At 31.2% G+C, this 21,106-nt stretch overlaps 1 protein-coding gene across 1 annotated transcript in view; it reads right to left on the reverse strand.

The window, feature by feature from the left end:
* The window catches only part of LOC139511398 (gamma-aminobutyric acid type B receptor subunit 1-like), an 88,540-nt gene extending 72,668 nt beyond the window's left edge, over nt 1-15,872 (reverse strand). The window contains exon 1 of the mRNA XM_071298098.1: nt 15,536-15,872. Within this exon, the coding sequence (XP_071154199.1) occupies nt 15,536-15,820 (285 nt within the window). The 5' untranslated portion in view covers nt 15,821-15,872. The remainder of the gene's footprint in view (nt 1-15,535) is intronic.
* Nucleotides 15,873-21,106: the final 5,234 nt, after the last annotated feature.

Here is a 21,106-nt window from a genome sequence, read left to right on the forward strand (position 1 = left end):
CCACCTATTTCGGAAAAATACAAAAGCTAAGAAATAAGAACGAACATGGCTTTTTTAAAACTTTGATTGTTTCCAAAGAACCTTGGTGTGGTTTTGTTTTTTGTCTTATGTTTTACTTTTCATAAATATCCGGCCAGTGAGCTTTTTAGTCAATGTGATATTGCCTACATTAAACAACAAATTAAGACGCCGATCTAACTGAAATAATTTCCTAGAAGTATACAAATGTATTACAATAAATATGCATTTATCAAAATAATAATATACACTAAGACAAACAGCTGTGTTTTTGTAATTTATTAGATAAACTGAAAGAGATCGGTTTGTTCCTTTAAATCATCAAGCTGGAGTATTTCTTCTACTGTTTTGTCATTGCCATATTTCTAGTAAACCGGAGATTCATTTATTTTCGTTTCTTTGGTATAAATATGCATGTATTGATTAAAAATTCTAGTTTCGTATATTCTAAATTGCATTCTAATATGACGACCTATAATCGCCAACCAGTATAATCTCAGTATATCTACTTTTCGCGCAAGCGCATAAATACACAAAACCGGCTGTTCCGCGTTACGCCCAACTTACCAGGTATTCTAAATTTTCGACATCATTAACCCACAGTTTACGTAGGCAAAGATTCTGATACAATATAGATATTTCTATTCTAAAGCAAAATAAACAAATGAGTCCATTTCAATATATTTTCCGTGGTAGAATTACATAAAACGAAAATTCCGTGAAATGATGTTATCGTCTTGGCTTGGCAACGAAACAAGGTTTACGTCATACGTATGTTTCCGTAAACAAACAATCAAATGTAAACACCGGGCGTTTTAAAGATTCTTATACGCCTAAGAATGCAATAAGATTACATAAGAAAAAAATATATAGGTGAAAAATGCGATTGATAAAAAGTAAATATTGAATGAGACAATATTACAAATACATATGTGGGTAAAACGGAACAGCCAAAACAGTATCGTGTGTATAGGGCTTTCACGGTTAACAAAATTACCGAATGTGTCCTATTATAATAGAAATAATTCCTGGTAGCCGTAGATTTGTTTTCATTTAACCATGGGTTTGGCATTTATATTCGTATTTTACCCCTCGCATACGGCTGCAATGACTTATTTCTAAATTCTTACCTACATTTCTGCAAAACTGACTATAGAACAGATGTAATTTCTTGAATACTTACATTGGTGGTTTACCTTTTCATACGAAAAATAAAAACATTAGTAGTTGACAAATAGTTGTTTAATTAATAGCAACAGACCTAGCTGTTTAAGACTTCATGGAACCATGGACACATACACTATTGTATTGTCAATGTCCCTCAGAGAAAGTTAACATAAGACGTGTACTTATATATCCTTGGCTTTCAAATATTTTGACATTGAACTTCTTGATGAAGGTCAATAAAAAATAGCTATTCGGATGCATACACTGATTTATAAAGTGTTATTTTCATTTTCATAGTATTTTTCTGACAGAAGGAACCGCATCTGATAAAAAGAAATTATATAGTAACTAATAGAACATTTCCCTTGTACGCAGACTGTGAACATATAATGTTGATGAAAAAAAAAACTTATATATTACCCCAAAGGGATTGCATGTGATTGATGAAAATCTAACGTTAAAAGTTGGTTGGATTACAACCGTTGCTATCATTGATACAGTATATATGTCAGATCTTCAGTTAATGGGTCTTTCTTCTTTTTTCTTACGTGAGTTTCCCATTTCTCGCAAAAATTCAAATTTTTATGAAATGGATAAAAATCCTAAGGAATTGAAATGTTACCTGCAATTTACACGACGTTTGCATTGATTAAGAAATACAATAAAGGTTTGAATAATATTTCGAACTCAGTTTAAATTATCATATTGAATTCCTGTAAATATTTTGTTAAACGTCTTGCTGTTGTGTACTTGTGTTGATTTTCGACACCGAGAAAATGGCATTTAGTCGTTAAGGAAAATAAGCATCCTAGTCACTGGTGAACGCTGATTTTAGAAAAATTACCTTAAGGGCATACGATACAGTTACATGGGAGATTATGACGTTGCTAACGTTAAATGTTATTCTCCCGACGTCAAACTATGACATATAAGGAAAAGATGCATTTTTCGACTGATTTTTATCACTCAAACTGATTCAACTTGGAAACGAGTTCACAGACCCCTCGTTTTTAAAATGACATTTGGTTTTCATACGTATGAAGTTTATTTGTACCATTTTTTATAAAAAAAAAAGTCAATAATGCAATTTTTTTTTTAGATTTGATAAATATACAGCCAAAAATCACGTTTTGTTTTTTAATCCAAGAATATTTGATAAAAATGAATTATTTCTAAAACAAAAATGCACAAATTTTTAGGATACTTATATAAAATAGATATTACATAAAATTTAACAAAAAACAGCTTGAGGTTAGCTTTTTAAACAAAAAAGTTATGTAATTCTTTCGAAAGGAAAACTGCGTCAACAAATCCGAATTTTGAACAAATACCTGAAATTTCGACCTTATTTTACACAAAAAGTAGCACATGAAGTTATATTTTTTATCACATATTTGATTTAATCAGGTAAACAAATAGCCTTTATGCAAATTTTCATCACAATTTCAGTATTGGATGAAAACTGTATCGTATGCCCTCAAGTAAATCATATCATATTAACCAGAAGGAAATATAATAGAATTAACTATTCGACCGAATATGCATATGTTCGTCATATTTTAGTTCATTGATTTCGTATACATATATTTCCGCCTTTCAACAACAACAGTATTACTATATACTTTTGAAATTTGTTTAGTATCAAACATGAAACAAATAGAATATATATTTTCTTGGGGTTATTTTTGTGCATGTTATACCATCAATTTCTTCAAGCCAATAAAACATTTCATGAAACAACGTTATAAGGAGGCTCGTTAAGGTTAAAAGTGCAAACACTATTTGCGCTACTAGGAAAGTATTTCCATAATCAAGCTGAAGTAACTAAGTGTAATATTGAAATATATTATATTCACGTACTCAGCGGAGAGCGACCTGAACCAAGCAATCCTATAGTTAAGGCGAAAAACTATATTGAATAGCTCAAATCGCCTATTGATTTTATCTCGTAATCTATTATGTCATTTTTTGTTAATCTAATATAAAGGTTTTTAGTATTTCATTAAAGCTAAAAAGACCCGATCAGACAAAAATAAAGTCGGTAACTTAATTTTGTTATTAGTACATAACTCTCAATATAGATTATACGTTATTGAATAAATACAACATAGAAAATACCAATAAGTCGCCCCTGTAGGTAACTGCTTTAAGGAAAACTTTAAAATAAAGAATTGTGATAACTAAAAATTTAATATATTCACTAATCAAGTAGCATTGTGCAAGACGTCATATGTTTCCAATGTACACAATCAGATAAGAGCTTTATACATAAGTTTTCCGGTGAAAAATGATAATTGAGATAGTTTAAGATATGTATACTATTCGGCAATTTGAACAAATTGTATTTTTTTTTTATCTTGGGCTGGACATGATACTCAGAAATATAATGCAATGACGTCCCATAGCACTACAGAAATATTTTTTTCATAGCTCATCTCTGAAATTAAAACTCGTCATTTTATGAATGGAATGGTTTTATGAAGTTTTTTTTTACCAATCACAATTTTTTTTGTACCTTGAATTCATTTGATTTATAATTATTAAATTGCTGATGTTTCTATTTCTTCTTTTAGCTTTAAATGTTTTATGTTCTACCAATATTCAGTTTATTTTGTAAACTACGTTATATTTAAGATTAATTGAATGAGATTTCACAACAGACAAAACACATTCTGTAAACTATCTTATTCAACCATTATATAATAAAGTATAAATTGGGGAAAAACATTTAAAAATCAATATATGTTAAAAAAAAAAGTAAAACAATAAAAACACTGAACTCCTAAAAAAATTGGAATTCGAAATTCCCTCCTCGAATGGCAAATTCAAAGCCCGAACACATAAAACGATCGGACAACAACTGTCATAGTCCATAATATTTCTATATAAAGCTGATGAAAACATATATATAAATATATATATGATATGCCTTATGACGTGAATATCATGAATACTTTGATACAAAAGTACGTGAGTTCAACAAATAAAACATCAGTTTTGATATTTCAACATATTGAAATGACACAAGAAAGGACATGTAGATGTATTAATTCATAATAGAAAACCCGCACTTGACAAACCCATAGGTTAGTTTGCCTACAAAGGATTTTACATAGAGTTTTCAGTTCACTATTGATCTCGTTTAGTATTATGGACAAATTTCTTCTATGTGATTTTTTTCCGTATCATCATTCTGTTAAGTAATTAGCATATCTTATGTATTGTAGATGCTAACAACATAAATCCGATCAATCAAACATGTTTGCTAATGACTTTGATCTCTTAACAGTCATTTCTAGTAATTACCGGCTTCCAAATCAGGAAAACAATTTTAGATACTTATGGGAGAGCATAATTGTCTGTCATTTCCTGTCAATTCACATAGCTCAACAGTTCTGAGAAGATATTATATCAGTTGGAATTGTGTTGTTATACAATAGATAAACAGAAACAAGACTCCAGCAAATTGTTTAAAAGATCATTACGAATAATGTCTCTATTTGATGGATTATATTTTAGTGATACATGTAGTCGTCCTTGTGCTTTTAAATATATGTGTATGACTGTATTTGAAATAAGCTTCCTTTACTCAAAGAGAAATTTGGTTTATTTGTTAAGTCATTTACAAGATTGAAAGTTAGACCGTTTGCATGAATTTTTATTTCTTCACCTAAATGCCATTGTCGTGAATATAGGCCAAGCGACTTTAGAACGTTATGTTATGTAAGTGTTTCCCGTACTTTCGCGCACACTATTTGTAATGTAACGTAACGTTATTGTTACGTATCTATTTATATTACGGTCTTATTGTTAGGTATCTATTTATCTTACGATCATAAAGCATCTCAACTAGCAAGACGTTATTTTATTCCACAAGTATTACAAAGTTAAAATAACCCTCAAGATAGCCGTGTTTGTCTTTTGTTGGTGATAATCTTAACATGTAATGAATGGAGATTCTGTTATTGCACATATCTTCACAAATAATACTTCGTCGAAATTTCTTTCTAAGATAAGTTTCTAAATTCTGATAGCAAATGTTGTCAAGACGAAATTGTTCAATGCGTTAGCTACTAATAGTTTACGTAATATAATTTGTAACAGCAATGGTTGTTAAAACAATATTTGTATTATTCAAGGTATTATACATCAAAGCCATCTGGGATATTTCTACACTTATTCAAATAAAAAATCATTAAATCAATTGTGCGGCTACGTTGCAAATCCAAATTACACACGCCACAGATAAGCCACATAAGTAATATTTACAGCATATTTATGGAAGAGGGTTTCAAATAAATTGCATCATTGGTTAAAGTTGAAACCCTCTTTCTCATGTCAAAACAGAAACCTTGGGCAAACAGGTCAAGATTTGATAAAAGAAGTTCAGAGGATAGCTTTCTTATATAGCACTAAACAAATTACTTTCCTTTCTAGTCCTTCAAGGATTATACATGAATTTGTCAAAATTTTTGTGATGAATAATGTAAAAATTATTGTGTGAATTGGTATTTTTAATATAAATTTTGAAACAAATCTTGAAAATTGATTTTAGATAAGTTCCAAGTCATTTTGAGGTTTAAAGGATCTATTATATCGCGAACGATATAAAAGCGTGTACGTTTTCAGAATCGTTTTGAGCTTTTGGGATTTGTAACTTATAGTATGCGTAATTTAAACTATCTGCAGATAAAGTTGGTCTCTTATAGATCAGAAAAGCTCTCACACATTAAAGATCACAACTGTCAAGATGCTGCAAGTATAAGGTGATTATGTTTAGCGATACTTTAGAAAAGTTAATTTAACATATTGAAAACTGCAAAGTATCGGTAAACAGGAAGTATGTATCTGACAAACCCAAAAAGTGCGAAACGTTATAACTCATCAACGTCAAGCTGCTGACTTAATATAAAGTCATTCTGTTCAGTAGAACTTGACAAAAAAGCAAGTGAAATATTTAATGGAATCCCGAATACAATATAGTCCCAGCATATATTGGAAAGGTAACGCGATTCTGGCGTAAATAAAAAGCCTGGTATATATGATGATTTAATTAAAAATGCAACTGCTTGTGACGGTCCCCCCCACCCCCGATGGTATCACAAGCTTAATAGTTAGCACGTCTATGTTGACCAGAAATATCAGTGATATGGCCAAAATTATAAACTACTCATACCCCATCTTCATATCTCTAAATATTAGTAAAAAATTTAGTTGTTCGAATAACTCAGGATCTTCAACCTAGATATAGATTACCGTCGCTGTATTTGACAAAACTATTTGAAATTTATGGTCATCAATGCTCTTCAACTTGTGTTTGCCTTTTCATCATTCTTTATTTGAGCGTTACTGATGAGTCGTTTGTAGACGAAACGTGCGTCTGGCGTTCTAGATTTAAAACCTTGTATCTTTGATAAAAGTTTATGTATAGAGGGAGGTTTAATATGATTGAACTTTGATATACTCAAGGTTTATTACGATATGATAAGTAAAAGTAATGTTTACCTTAACTTTACTCAGTAGATTTGACATCAATGTGGAATTTTCCTGTCAAAAAGTATTTAGAACACTTGTACGAAGGTTCTAAAATACGAAAGTTATATTTGATATTTTACATTCATCATGTGTTTTTTTTAAAGATATTTGAAGTATGCTAAGGAAGTGACATTTGTCTACGTCAATCATTCATCAATAGCATTAGTGAAAAAGACAGAAATCGGAAGACGCTTTTAATTTGTATTACAAAATTTCCCAATTATATATTTATATTAGACTTAATTGAAGATAAAGAAGTGTCTTTAAGTCTGTTTTGCAATAATGACTTTGATGGAAATGAGCCACTTAGTATCAAATAACATGATATAAGGATTATTTCAGAAATAGGGAAAAAGCCGACTGATGTTTTTTTTTATTTAAATGAGACAAAAAAATGTCTTAATGCCAGTTCTACTTTTACTTTGACTTTAACCTTTGGGATAAAATCCTCAATCTACATCCGCATCATCAAAGAGACCATACTAATGCTTAAATCGTACTTCTGTTCTAGAAACAAACCCTCTAAGGTCAACGTTGTGTAAGGGATGTTCGGACTTAGTTTGAGGTAAATACAAAATTCATAAACTGATAACTCTGAAAACTAGTAATTGAAGTTTAGTCTTAAACAGATATGTCAATGTTATAACACCATCTTAAAACTGTTTATATTCCCCATTTATGGGCATTATGTTTTCTGGTCTGCGCGTCCGTCCGTCCGTCCGTCCGTCTGTTCGTTCGTTTGTTTGTCCGTCCGTCTGTCCCGCTTCAGGTTAAAGTTTTAGGTCGAGGTAGTTTTTGATAAAGTTGAAGTTAAATCAACTTGAAACTTAGTAAACAGGTTCCCAATGATATGATATTTCTAATTTTAAAGCCAAAATAGAGATTATACCTTTTTTCACGGTCCACTGAACATAGTCATTGATAGTGCGGATGGGGCATCCGTGTACTAGGGACACATTCTTGTTTTTTTTTTTAATTTTCAGACGTATATACTGTGGTCAGTTCAGTACTGTTGCAAACAATTCGCTTCCAGTGAACTCCGTAACATATAAATAGGGAAATTCAGTATGATTGTAATGTGTATAGGAAAACAACGAGCGTATTTTGAACAGTACTGGATTTAGCGCAGAGGATAAGACTAAACGATTGGAAAAAAATTTAAAATCTATTGTTCAGTCTTTTTAGAGAGGTTCATTTTCAAGAAACCGTTCTTCATATCAAACTGGGTTACTAGTTGAAGCAAACAGTACCATATAAATCATTCAAGAACAATTATGTCTGTACTTCGAAGATTTAAGTATTATACTAGCAGACTTTGGTAAGCGACACGCAACCAGTAAAAACTATTCATCGACCATTTTTAAAACCTTACGCTTTAATATCAAACTTTGTGTTTAGCATGGAATCTACACTTGGTGAATAGTTTTGTGATTGCTTGATTAACAAGATTACGTTGGAATATATTCATTTGTTTTGTGTTATTTATGATAATTCGTCAATTCTCAATTTCAAATTCAAATGGCATATCTAAATCTTTGTTTCATTGTCAGTTGACAAGTTTGGTAAAGTTAAAAATTGTCTCACTTATTTTTAGATTTTATACATAAAATAAGTTAATAGTTTGTCAATGTCTTATCCTACTGGACAAGTTAGTCAATACACAAAGTGAGATATCTTATCTTACAACTTTATTCTAAATATTGAAGTGATGACATATGAATGTAAAGAAAAGATCGACGCTGAATACCGATTCACACATATTGAAATTATCTTTACATATTTTTAACAAAAAAGTTCCTATGTTTAGCTGCAAATTTGTAAAAAAGATATTTTGGGTATTTTTAGTATTTTTTTATACAAAAATAATGTAGAGCAGTCTCAATTTCTCTTGCTTAGATCTAAAACGGAATACTGAGTTGGCAATTAGATATATAAATTTGAGGTTAATTTTAGTTACCCAAAAGATACCTTTGGCACTTCTTTATTTTTTCAATTCAGCCGCAAAATTGAAATAATCGTTATATCAGTATAACATTGTGATACAACATATAGGGATACAAGGCCATGTTTAAATTAATGTTTTTGAAATCTTCCGAAAAACGTCTACTGCAATTGCAACGTTGTTTGAAATATATTTGCCCGACAAGGCATTATTCATTCAATCAAAAGTGGGGATACATATCACATTACATTTACATAAAATATACATGTAAAAATACAGGATGACTTTAAAGATAGTAACATAGCTAACACAAAGAATATTTTGTCTGTTCAAAAACCATCATAGAATGTGAAAACGATTGAACGTCGTCGCGATAAACATAGGAAAGTTTGAAATTTATTTTCCACTCTAAGCCTGTTACGTCACTTTTTGCGGTGTTGATACATCCGTGTGACAGTTCGTAATCCTATTATGCTGTCTTTGTGTAATGTCGTAACTTGATTTTAGGTATTCGTTTTTATTCTGTGGTAAATATATCGAAATGTACTATTATATTATTTATTTATGGATTTTTCTGACCTGTGTGTTCCCGGATTTATTTGTACTGTGTTCCTGTCGTCATGTAATGTTGTCATTTTAATGGTATAATAAACATTGTCATAACGCACGAGGTTTGGCTAGCCACAAAACCATGTTCAACCCAACAGTTTTCTTAAAATATCCTGTACCAAGTCAGAAATATGGCAGTTGTTATATAATGTTTCTTTTCTATATATGTTACATTGTCGTATGTTTGTTCTTGCACTTAGGTGTTTCTGTTGTTTCGTTGTTTTCCTCTTATAGTTGATGTGTTTCCCTCGGTTTTAATTGATAAAAGTTAAATCATAAAAATACTAAACTCCGAGGAATTTCAAAACAGAAAGTCCCTAATCAAATGGCAAAATCAAATTATAAAACACATCAAACGATAGGACAACAACTGTTATATGCCTGACTTGGTACAGGCATTTTCAAATGTAGAAAATGGTGGATTTAACCTGGTTTTATAGCGCTAAACCTCTCACTTGTATGACAGTCACATCAAATTCCGTTATATTTAAAAACGATGCATGAACAAAACAGAAATACATGGCTACAGCTGTCGGTTTTGCTTTCTCTCAATCGATTTATGACATCTGAACACGGTACACTACTGTTTCCTTTATTCTGCACCGTCGAAAAAAAAGTATAATCAGTGATGAAAAACAGAGGAAAATATGCTGATGTCATCTTGCCTCCATCGTTTGGGGAATCTTCTGTAGACTTAGGTGTGTTTTATTCCACTAGCTATATAAATTAGGGGTAGAAGTGTTTGACTTTAAACATGGAGTGCATTAAAAAATTTACAAATATCAATTGCATCTGTGTCTGTCGAATTCCTTGAAGTTCAGACACTCAATTTATCTTGCAGCTTTTAACTAAATGTTTTAAGATAATCTCATCTGTATTCATGTATATTGGCCTAAGAATGGTTCACTAAACAGCTTAATTTTAGGAAAGTACAGTATTACATTTCTTGCAACAGCTGAATTACACAAGAATACATCATTGCTGAACATGAATGTGCTATATGAACGGTTTGTTATACGTATTATTGGAATAACATTTTACTTAGTTTGAAGAAAATCAAACGCATTGGAAACGTCTTAATTACGTAACTAGAAAATCTAATAAAGTTGGTGACGATTATTTAGTGACCTGTTTAAAGGACTTAATTGACAGCTAAATTGATATTAATTTCCTAGAAAATGAATCCTTTCATGTAGAAGATTGGAACTCGGCGTAATTGACAAATTCTCATATATTTACTTTTACTTGATTTGTATACTTTCGATTATCAAAAGATTCCTGAAGTGGAAAGACGCGACTGTCTTCGTTTGAAATAGTTATGTATGTGAAAAGCATTGCAACTGCAAACTCAAAGATAAGATTAAAATACTCTATTGTAAGAACATAAATCAGGTTTCTCTTCAAGTCTGTAGTGGCAGAGTTATTTGACTTAAACGTGATCTGTAAAGCATTTAAGGATTGATCCACACTGTTCTGTTATTGATGCCTTCCAAAGTAAACTAAAAATTTGTCTCGTACATTAATGTATGCATACATTATTATACATTTTATTGAGTTGTAATCTTTAAGTATACCTGGGGTTTCCTGTTTTGTTGAACACCAATTTGTGGCATTTGGTTGTTTTCTGTCCTACCATCGGGTAGTTGTCTCTTTGACACATTCCCCATTTCTATTCTCAACTGTATGTATTGTGTTCCTTGACGAGAAAAACGATGGATGATAACAGACTAATGGGAAGAACTTTGGAATCGCATATCATTACATGTAAGCAAATTTGTAAACTTATTATGCTTACATGATAGATAATTCAAATACAAGATATGAAACAGTAATTGGAATAGTTTGATGTATTTATGCATTGTGTCCATTAAATGCTGACAATGTCATTTCTGTTGAAATTGTCACCTAGTAATCCACCACATCAGATGATAACATTTATATTAGATAAGTTAACGTACCAATTATGTATTTATATGCAAGTAGAACTGTTACAAATGTCGAAGGGTTGGTTATTGGATCAGACATGCTTTGTTTTAATAGTTATGATGAGAATTTCTTGTTTTAATAAAGAAGGATAAACGAGTGCGTAGATAAAAGTCTAGGGATGACTAAGGTCTAGGGAAGACTAACATATATGTCTATAGATGCTATGAATAGTTCACCTTACTTTCGTTTTGTTTATCATTGATTGATTTATTTGTGTTGACAAATGTACATGCATATTGTGGACGAAAGATATTATATGTTCATGCACTGCGTATGCATATTGTGGACGAAAGATAATTATATGTTCATGCACTGAGTAGGTTTTCTCCTTTGTAGGTCGACCAGAATTAGGGCGAACAATTACAAAAGTGAGGGTGTTTTTGGATAAGTTTATAAATGTGACATGGCATCAGGCTACATACGGACATCACACAAGGTTGTTGTAAATGGTCTTTTACTTCATGCAGAAAACGTGTCACCCAAACCTCATGAGGCTTCAGACATAAAGTATCCGTTGCGATTGGACATGACTGTTTATCTATACATCATGAACTGCCAAATTGATACCTTTTTAAGTCAAAATGTGATTTCAGTAATTTAACTATAAATTAGATTGAAATCCCTCTGCCAGAGTTGGTTTTAGAACACGGGTTTAACGTTCTGTTAGAGTTTAGTATATAACGCAGTAAAACTGGTGTACGTATTTACATCTGTATCATATTTACCTGGTGCTCAAGAAAAACGATATGTTTTAATCATATACATGTACCTCATTACATCTTCGTATAAGAAGACCAGCAAAAAACATATTTTTTTGTAATGATAAAAAAAAGATTTTGCATTATGCGATTATAATGTAAGTTGTGTATCTTAATCAGGCCGTTAGTTTTCTCGTTTGAATTGTTTTATATTTGTCATTTCGATGACTTTCATAGCTGACTATATATATGCAGCAAGGGCAGAAGACACGTCCAACATTCAATGTCTTTTGCTATAATCACTACCTTTTTTTTTAATTTTGATAATAATATCTAAATGATAAATTATTTCTACTTATTAGTTTTGTTATTAAGGTTACATATTTCGGTTGTATATCTTAACCCATGAGTTTGACTGTCCCTCCGCTATCTTCGCCCCTCTTTTTATCCGAATCCGACAAAGTGTACTGATATTTTTAAAACTTGTATTGCATCACTCAATCGTTGACTCAATACACAAGAAACAGACTGTCTTGGAAACAATTGAAAATAAGAGCAAACGTAATTTGTTTTAAATTCAACTAACCTTGAAACAATCTAATAAGATATTCGCCCCATTAATTCTCAGCAGTTCACTTTTAAATTGAATACCAAAGCAATGAAACAGAAATCCTGATGTAAATGGAATTATTTATTTTCTAATTTATTCTCGTCATGTTTATAACTGGGATGTTCAACTACAGTTGACACCTAGCTCCTTAATTAAATGGTATACAGTGACTGTTCAATGGGTACGTGTTTACTTGGCATTTTGAAACGCATCAAAACATAGAAAAACTGAGAACTACTATTGGGTAATTTTGTTAAAATTTGGAATATTTTGTATGCATTTTGTGACACACGCTACTGACATGAGTTGCACGTTTTTAATAAGATACTTATATCTAAATAAATGAGACCCATTATTAGAACAAAATCACCAAAAAAAGACAAATGCAAATGTGAAGTATTAATAATGGAAAGAAGGGTCAAAGAACCATCAACCATACAACAAATATATATAAAACATATCTAGAGAGTTAATTCATTTTATATATAAAACATATCTAGAGAGTTAATTCATTGTATAAGTCTGTAAGAAAAGAAATGTGTCTATCCAAAACTCCAATAAAAGTCCACATAGACTTCTTAATTTTAACAGAAACAGACAAAAATTTAAGCGTAAGTTGGTATGGGTGTCTTTCTCCATCTTGGATTGTAAAAAACAGAGAAACTAAGGTCCAGATTTTCTCTCAAGCAAAATTGGAGGTAGGAATGCAAATATTTAATGTGAATTTACATTTAAAAGAACCAATATATAAGAATATAACTTTTAAATTATTTTTTTTTTTAAAGTGAAGAATATTTTTGGTTGTTTTTAAATGTTTTTAAATGTTTTTAAATTCGCATTTCAAGGGGAGTTAACTCTAAAACAGTGCATTTTCTGAAGGCATCTACATGGAATTTTCCTATTTTGTATTTTAGCCGGAAAAAACGTACGGTGACCCTATCTTTACTTTTAATATTCTCAAAGCATTGTCTGAAAGCTCTCTTTTCCTAGATCATTTTACAATTCTATCATTTTGTTTAGTTTCTTATCACAAAATTGTGTTTTTTCCTGTATAATCCATACAAAATGTGTCATTTGTCACATTCTGTAGATTAAGAAAATGCGCGGTGACCTATCATTTTTATTATATTTTGGAACATATATCACGTTTTGGCAAAGTATGAACAAATTCTATCATTTTTATTTTAGACTTCCATACCACCTTTAAAAATTCTGCAAAATAACGAAAAACCTTAAATTAAATATAGTTGAACTGCTTTCACAACATTGCAGTGAATTGACATAAAGTGTTATTTTACAATTAATTAGAGATGATAAGTCCCGAACAGCAATAGTAAAAAGTCAATATCGACCTCAACCTTCTTTTTGTCATCAGTAACAGCATGTTCCAATATGAAAGCATCGCTCGAACAGCTCGGATGTAATTGCAATGAAACGACGTCAAGTTTCATTTTTCAATCATCAAAGTCTTAAAAATCGTTAATATCGAACTTGACCTCATTTTTTTCTTGCAGTGACAACATATAAGAATTTGAAGAAGCATTGGTTGAACGGTTCATATAAGTTACTAAACGGAAACAACTTGAACTGCTTTCATACCTATCCTCGCAGTACAATCATATATGAATAACCGGATTTCCGTCGAAAAATCAGTTAATAAAAACGGTCAGTCGGATAAACTCAAATACCCCAGTAGATTAAGCGTCTCATGCTTATGGTAAATATGCACTGTGTGATATTTCTAAACAATTGAAAACAATAAACAAAAAAACAACGTAAATGCGATATAGTAATAATTTATATTAGAAAATCTATGTTTCTAAAACAGGAATAAAAAGGGAAACTTGCATCAATATACTGAATATTCCCAATAGGATGAAATTCAGACCCTGTGTGCTTTGATTACAAGGATCTCATAGCATTCTGCTTTACTTTCTGTTCTGGTAATTATTACAACAGCCAATCAAAGTTCAGCCTTCAACATTTAGAAGGTGTGTATCAATTCAACAAAACCAAAGAATTCCTAAGAGGCCTTAAAAACAGAAAGTAGAACAGAGCGTTTTCTGATCCTTGTTAGCACAGCTTGGACAAAGGATCTGTTTTCGATTTTGAACTTTCCCACACCGTTTTGCCAAATAATATTGTTTCTAAGTTTCTTCGCATTTTGTATATAATTATTAAGAAACCTAAATTTTAATAAAATAAAAGAAGAACTGGCTCGATTAGAATAGCACATCATCGTGTGTTTTGTTTATGTCATGTTCTTTTTGTTTATACATTTCTCCTTATTTACTCTTTCCTAATAATAGATAGCTAAGTGTAATTTACAGTTAAATTCGGAATAAATGCATAATTTTTTATACACGTTTTATTCATAAATTTTAAATTATATTAATCATAAAGAATGTTTAGTAAGAATATACGCTAGGTAGGTGTTAAATTGTGAGTTAATTTTCAAACAAAAAACTTAACATTACATTTGCCATTAAGAAGTATTAACTGGCCTTCCAAATAAACAATAAACAGTGTTTCTCTTTTTAAAACTCTTAAATGTATTTGAACATCAGCACAGCTGCATATACACATGATTCTATAGGCCAATATATAGATAGATGTTATCTTGCAATAAATCTTTGGATTAAGTAAACACTTGAGATTATCCTGCATGTGTTAGTCAGCATTCGTTATAGTCATACTGAAAAGAATATGCCTTGATAAAATGTGCAAGAATCGAAATTCAATCTCAGACGAAACATGACCATTTTTGTGTTCTCTTTAATGTACTTTTTTGTTCTATCGCGCAAACATTTACCATCAAATTTATTCTAACTTCTGGCCCTTATTATTCCCATAGATGGTTAACCAGAAAGCGCTACGACAACAGCAATTTTCAATGTAATGCGCTGATAGTAAAAACAAAGAAAACTAGTTATAAAAAACTCAAATCTACAAGTATTTAAGTGTGCTTACCTTGCTGTCTTTTGGATCCATGTTCAAATAAAAATCTTGTAAAATATCGGAATTATTATTTACATCTTCTAAAGCCATCTCTACTGCTGGAAGACAGCCCTGCCCTCCCGCCCAGCTACCGGACATGGGGAAAATTCCTCCTATTGTCAAATTTTTATGTTTGAAACACTCAAAAACTTTTGTCCAAATTAAATTATAAACCGATATTAAAATCCATCTCTTAAGCAACATTTTTACGTTAATCAACACATCTTGTAAAGATTTATAATTAAAAACTGAATTCATCCAATAACCACACACTCGCTTTCCAACTGCTAAAGCATAAATGGTCTGAAGCTTACAAAATTCCGATAGCCAATGTAAAGGTTACAAAAAAAATAAGCAGTTATTGATGAATTTTAGTCAGAATCATTACTAGTTCTACTTGTTGGAGAGTTCCCTTTTGTCAATACGTCGTCTGCTTTTGCCATTCGTTATGTAATGGACATGATCGCTTTGAAGAATTAAATCTATATTTGACTTTGCAGGAGGTATTGAAACTAGATAAAATACTAGTTAAACTAAAAAAACTTTAATTAAGTCAGAAGTAATGAAAAAACGTCAACCAACAATTTACCTTTGAATAATATCCTCGATCATCATTTCTGTTTTACGAGTATCCAGAATATGTTCTCTAGAAATAATTGTCCAGTAACTATTTTGTGGTGTTAAAGGAATCAGGACATTTTAGGTATGAATATATTTACAAGTTTTATATACTATAGCCTTTAACAAATATTTATGGATATATCCTTCCGTTCCCTTAAACCAGTCACCTATTCTGGTATCATCAGCTTTAATGTCAGTGCTTCGGTACTGACATACTTACTTAAATTCTCTGATAGAAAAAAATTGAAAAACAAATATGAAACTTAGGTTCATCAGGCAAGGTCGACCTTAAATGGGTTTTGCCATTTTATTCCATTTTGGTGATAAAGCTCTACACGTGTTTCGGTATTGAACAGATATATCATGTTATGGAGGGGAATTTGCGAAAAATACCAGTCAAGGGACTGTGGAATTTCCAAACCGCTAGAATCACCAAACTGTATTCAATTGTTTCCTTTGGTGTACTTTAGTTTAAATGGTTAATTTACGGATTGTTGCTCAATAATGGAATTCATTTAAAAACTAACATTTAAATTTTGTAATTTTTATTTGCCTTTACTGGGAATACCTCCCTCACGGCCGACACTCGGCTAACCGAGAGATTGGTCGGTTAATCTATATTGAGTATGCGGCTATATCGGCGGTTGGTCTGTTAATCGGGTTGGCTAAAGTCTGTTAATCAGGTGTTATCGAGAAAATCATTGAAAGTTCAGCATGTTTCATTGTATAACTTTTTAAATATATTTTTATCATAAAAATTAGTCATGTATAACAAAACAATTCAATGTACTGAATCCAGTGGTGTAATTAATTTTTTTCTAGCTTCGATGTACGATCTATAAAATGAAAAGGCGGGTTACTCATCAATAAATTTATACACATTTTACACACACAAAATGTACACAAAATGACACGTTCGTTGAATTTACTTGCATGCAATATTTTGAATATCGAAAAAAGACGGGCATTATGTTTGTCAGCCATATTGATATCATCGTGTGAAAAATCTACACGAAAATCTGTATTTGGTGACACTAATTAATCTTTATTTAAAACCTGGTCTGTTAATGGGTCGGATATATAAAACCCGGTCTGTTAATTGGTCTGTTAAGAGTTATGAATGGCAACACAAGTATAATTTTATTGCTATATGGGGTGACTGTTATCGGATCAAATGGGTAGGCTCAAGGCCAGCAACTAAAATATACGATAACAACACATGAATAATGAAACATAAAATATACGGAATTCTAATATGACGTGTTTCTTTCGCTTTGTGAACAAACACATGCACTAAATCCAATAAAAATTGTTTACACATGCGTATATTGACTTCTTCAGAATAATGAATTTTATCAAATTATCATTCTTTAACTTTTAAACACTTTAAACTCTTAAATGGTGCACATGATGGTACCAATTTAATTATGATGACTGTAATGTGTTGCATTCCGAAATTGACATATTTGACCTAGATACGACAACCGTTCATGCTGGCTGTTCAAACTCCTTCCTCTGAAAAATCACAGTGCCAGCCGTTAGCTTCTTTACAAGTAAAAAAGTTAGGTTCATGGAAGAGCCTACACAAACGCTTTTACACTTAATACTTATCGGACATAGAAATTACCTTAATTGTCCTATTCAGAATCGAAATAATGGATGCAAGCTATACTTTATTGTAGTTTTAACATCGGTAGGCATTATATTCGTGTTATTTTAGGCCTCACTATCGCTCGGTCAAAAATAATCACGAATATAATGCCTACTAATGTTAAAACTACAATAAAGTATTATAGCTTGCATCAATTATTTCTTAAACAACACGTGAACAATGACCAATTTAGACAATGGAAATTGAAAATTGATAAAAATGGTTTCAAAAAGTTTAATATTAAAGTAATATTAATATATCCAAGAATGGTCGCATACTAGTATATCATGTGGATTCTGTTTACTGTTTAATTGTCATGAATGATGCCAATTTGTCATCTACATTGGTAACCAGTATATAAATCAGAGATACACGTCGTAATGTAACTAAACATCAGTAAGTAAAATATATTGGGATGCTAGAATATAAAGAATAGAGAAAGAATAATGAGTAAGATAAATAAAATGTAGAGAAAAATGGCATAACAATTTTAAGAATACAGAAATAAACAATACTCCTAATCCGGAACCTACACGAAAATCTGGATGGAGACGCAGAATATAGAATAATAGATAAGGACAGTAGAGAGTGATGCATTGTTCAAAAAGAGAGAAAAAATAATAATTGTTTAAGAATACAGACATAAAACGGCCCTGTGCGATGTATTCAAATTGGTGACAAATGCTAGAAGTTTACATACGGACAACTGCAGTTCTCCTCTGCACTAATGTAGAAAGGAACTAAACGGAACAAAATGAATGAAAACTCAAGAAAACCAAGATAGCTGCATTCTCCTCTTTCCATTTACTTCTTTAGAATGATTTGTAAACAACATATGATTAAGTAATAGAAGAAAAGAACCAATTGGATAATGCTGACGAATAAGCCTTAGGGTTTAACGTCCAGTGACAAATATGAAGTGCATATGAGAGCGACAACAGGTTATATGTACCCTGTGTTGTATTAGAGGGACACTTTCAGTCGGATTTGAGAACAAGCTACTTTGAACAGACAGACAAATTAAGGCTGATTGAAAACGTTAATAATAAATTCTTGCATATTCAAGCGGCCAATCCATATCACGCTATATTGAAGTGACACACCCTTCAATTAAATGAAAAGAAAGTAAAAATAAAAATACTGTTACTAGAAGGATACTGTATTGTCATTTTTTTTCTCTCTCAAGAACATCTCATTCTTAACTTTTTCAATGGGAAAATATAAAGGTGGCTAAATAACTCTTAACTGACACAATTTCAATTGTCCAACCCATTAACAGACCTTATTCCCATAATTTTCACTAAAACGTGGTATTATTCACGTTATATTACAATTATGAAATATTTAATCATTTCAATTTGTTTTTTAGAACCAAAGTACTATTTTGTGTACTTTAAATGATTTCTAAAATTGTTTGTTTTGCCTTTTATTAACAAAATTGCTATGCGTATATACGTATAAGCATAAATACTACATACTTGCGCGACGCCTTTTAGTTTTACTGAAAACTGCGCAGACTATGAAATATTTTTAAAGGTTGAAAATGTTCTATGATAGATATCATTTTGTCAGACACTTTTCTTTTTTTGATTTGGTTCTTATAATATGCCAAAAATCTGTATATTTGATAGAGTTTAACATTAAATTGTACGTTTTACTCTTAACAGACGTATAACCAACCCGATTAACAGACCAATCGCCCATATAGCCGCATACTCAATATAGATTAACCGACCAATCTCTCGGTTAGCCGAGTGTCGGCCTGGTCCCTGAATAAAGTCTGTTATCGGCTCTTTAAAACGAATCATTGCGTTTAAGGTGGTATGGGTGTCTTCCTCCATCTTGGATTGTAAAAAACAGAGAATCAAAGGTCCAGATTTTCCATCAAGTTAGCAAAATTTGATGCAGGAACGCAGATGTTTAATGTACATTTTCATTTAAAAGTACCAATATATAAGAATATAACTTCTAAATATTGATATTTTTGCAAATGTTAATTATTTTTGGTTGTTTTTATTTTTTTTTTTAAATTGGCATTTTAAGGGGAAGTAACTCTAAAAAAGTGCGTTTTCTGAAGGATTCTGTATGGAATTTTCCTATTTTGTATTTTAGCCGGAAAAAACGTACGGTGACCCTATCCTTTCTTTTGATATTCTCAAAGCAGTTTCTGAAAGCTATCTTTTCCTGAAATATTTAACAATTCTATCATTTTGTTTAGTTTCTAATCACAAAATGGTGTTTTTTCCTGTATTATCCATACAAAATGTGTCATTTTGTCCCGTCCTGTAGCTTGAGAAAATGCGCGGTGACCTATCATTTTTATTATATTTTTCAACATGTATCAATAGATACAACATTTTGGCAAAGTATGAACAAATTCTATCATTTTTATTTTAGACTCCCATACCACCTTAAATGGCTATTTGTTCCAAATTTTAGTGTTTTCAAACTATCTTGAAAACGATTAACAGAAAAAAAAACTATAAACAGTAAAAAAATCATAAGAAACAAAAGTTATATAAACAGGGCTTATATAGCGGTAATAGTTAATTTACCCAGAATGGAGTGTTTCCCTTAAACAGCATTTTTTGCGTACTTAATTGTTATTTTAAAATTGTTATAGAAAGAAAGACGCCGTAAAAAGAAAATTATAATCTGCATTACAAGATAACTAAAATGCCAATGACTATTGATACCATCTATCGAGTCCTTTTAAAATATCATCCTAAGTGACAATTCAAGGGCAATACTGGTGTTGTGAGCTCGAATCCCGTTTTATTGTAGGTTCTACATAAAAAAAATATACTAGGAAGACCTTTTATCTTACCTCCAATACATTTCTAGGAATGTGATTGGTTAAAAGCGCCCTCGTGGAGACCGTGTATATTTGATATAAGGTTAGTAGGGAGGCGGGGCTTATGTCATACACGGTTAATAGTGGTGTTACGTCCCTTTATATACCATATAAGGTAGAAGGGAGGCGGGGCTTATTTCATACACGGTTAGTAGTGGTGTTACGTCCCTTTATAAAAAAAAAACGGTACTGAGAAAAAATCCTAAAAGTTTCAACAGACGAAGAAATTGATGATACATGTAACGATTGTTATAAATTCATAAAACACCTTTAAACCTAACAAGTTGTTACTGTTGGTATCTGTTTTTTGTAGGATTAATGGAACTATGTAGTTTTTTAATGCTAACAATATTGAATACTTGCTCATTTTGATAGGTTTTTAGTCTAAATTTTTAACGCGTTAAGATAGTCGGTAAGA

Source organism: Mytilus edulis, chromosome 2, assembly GCF_963676685.1.
Source record: "Mytilus edulis chromosome 2, xbMytEdul2.2, whole genome shotgun sequence".
Classification (NCBI taxonomy): Eukaryota; Metazoa; Mollusca; class Bivalvia; order Mytilida; family Mytilidae; genus Mytilus; species Mytilus edulis.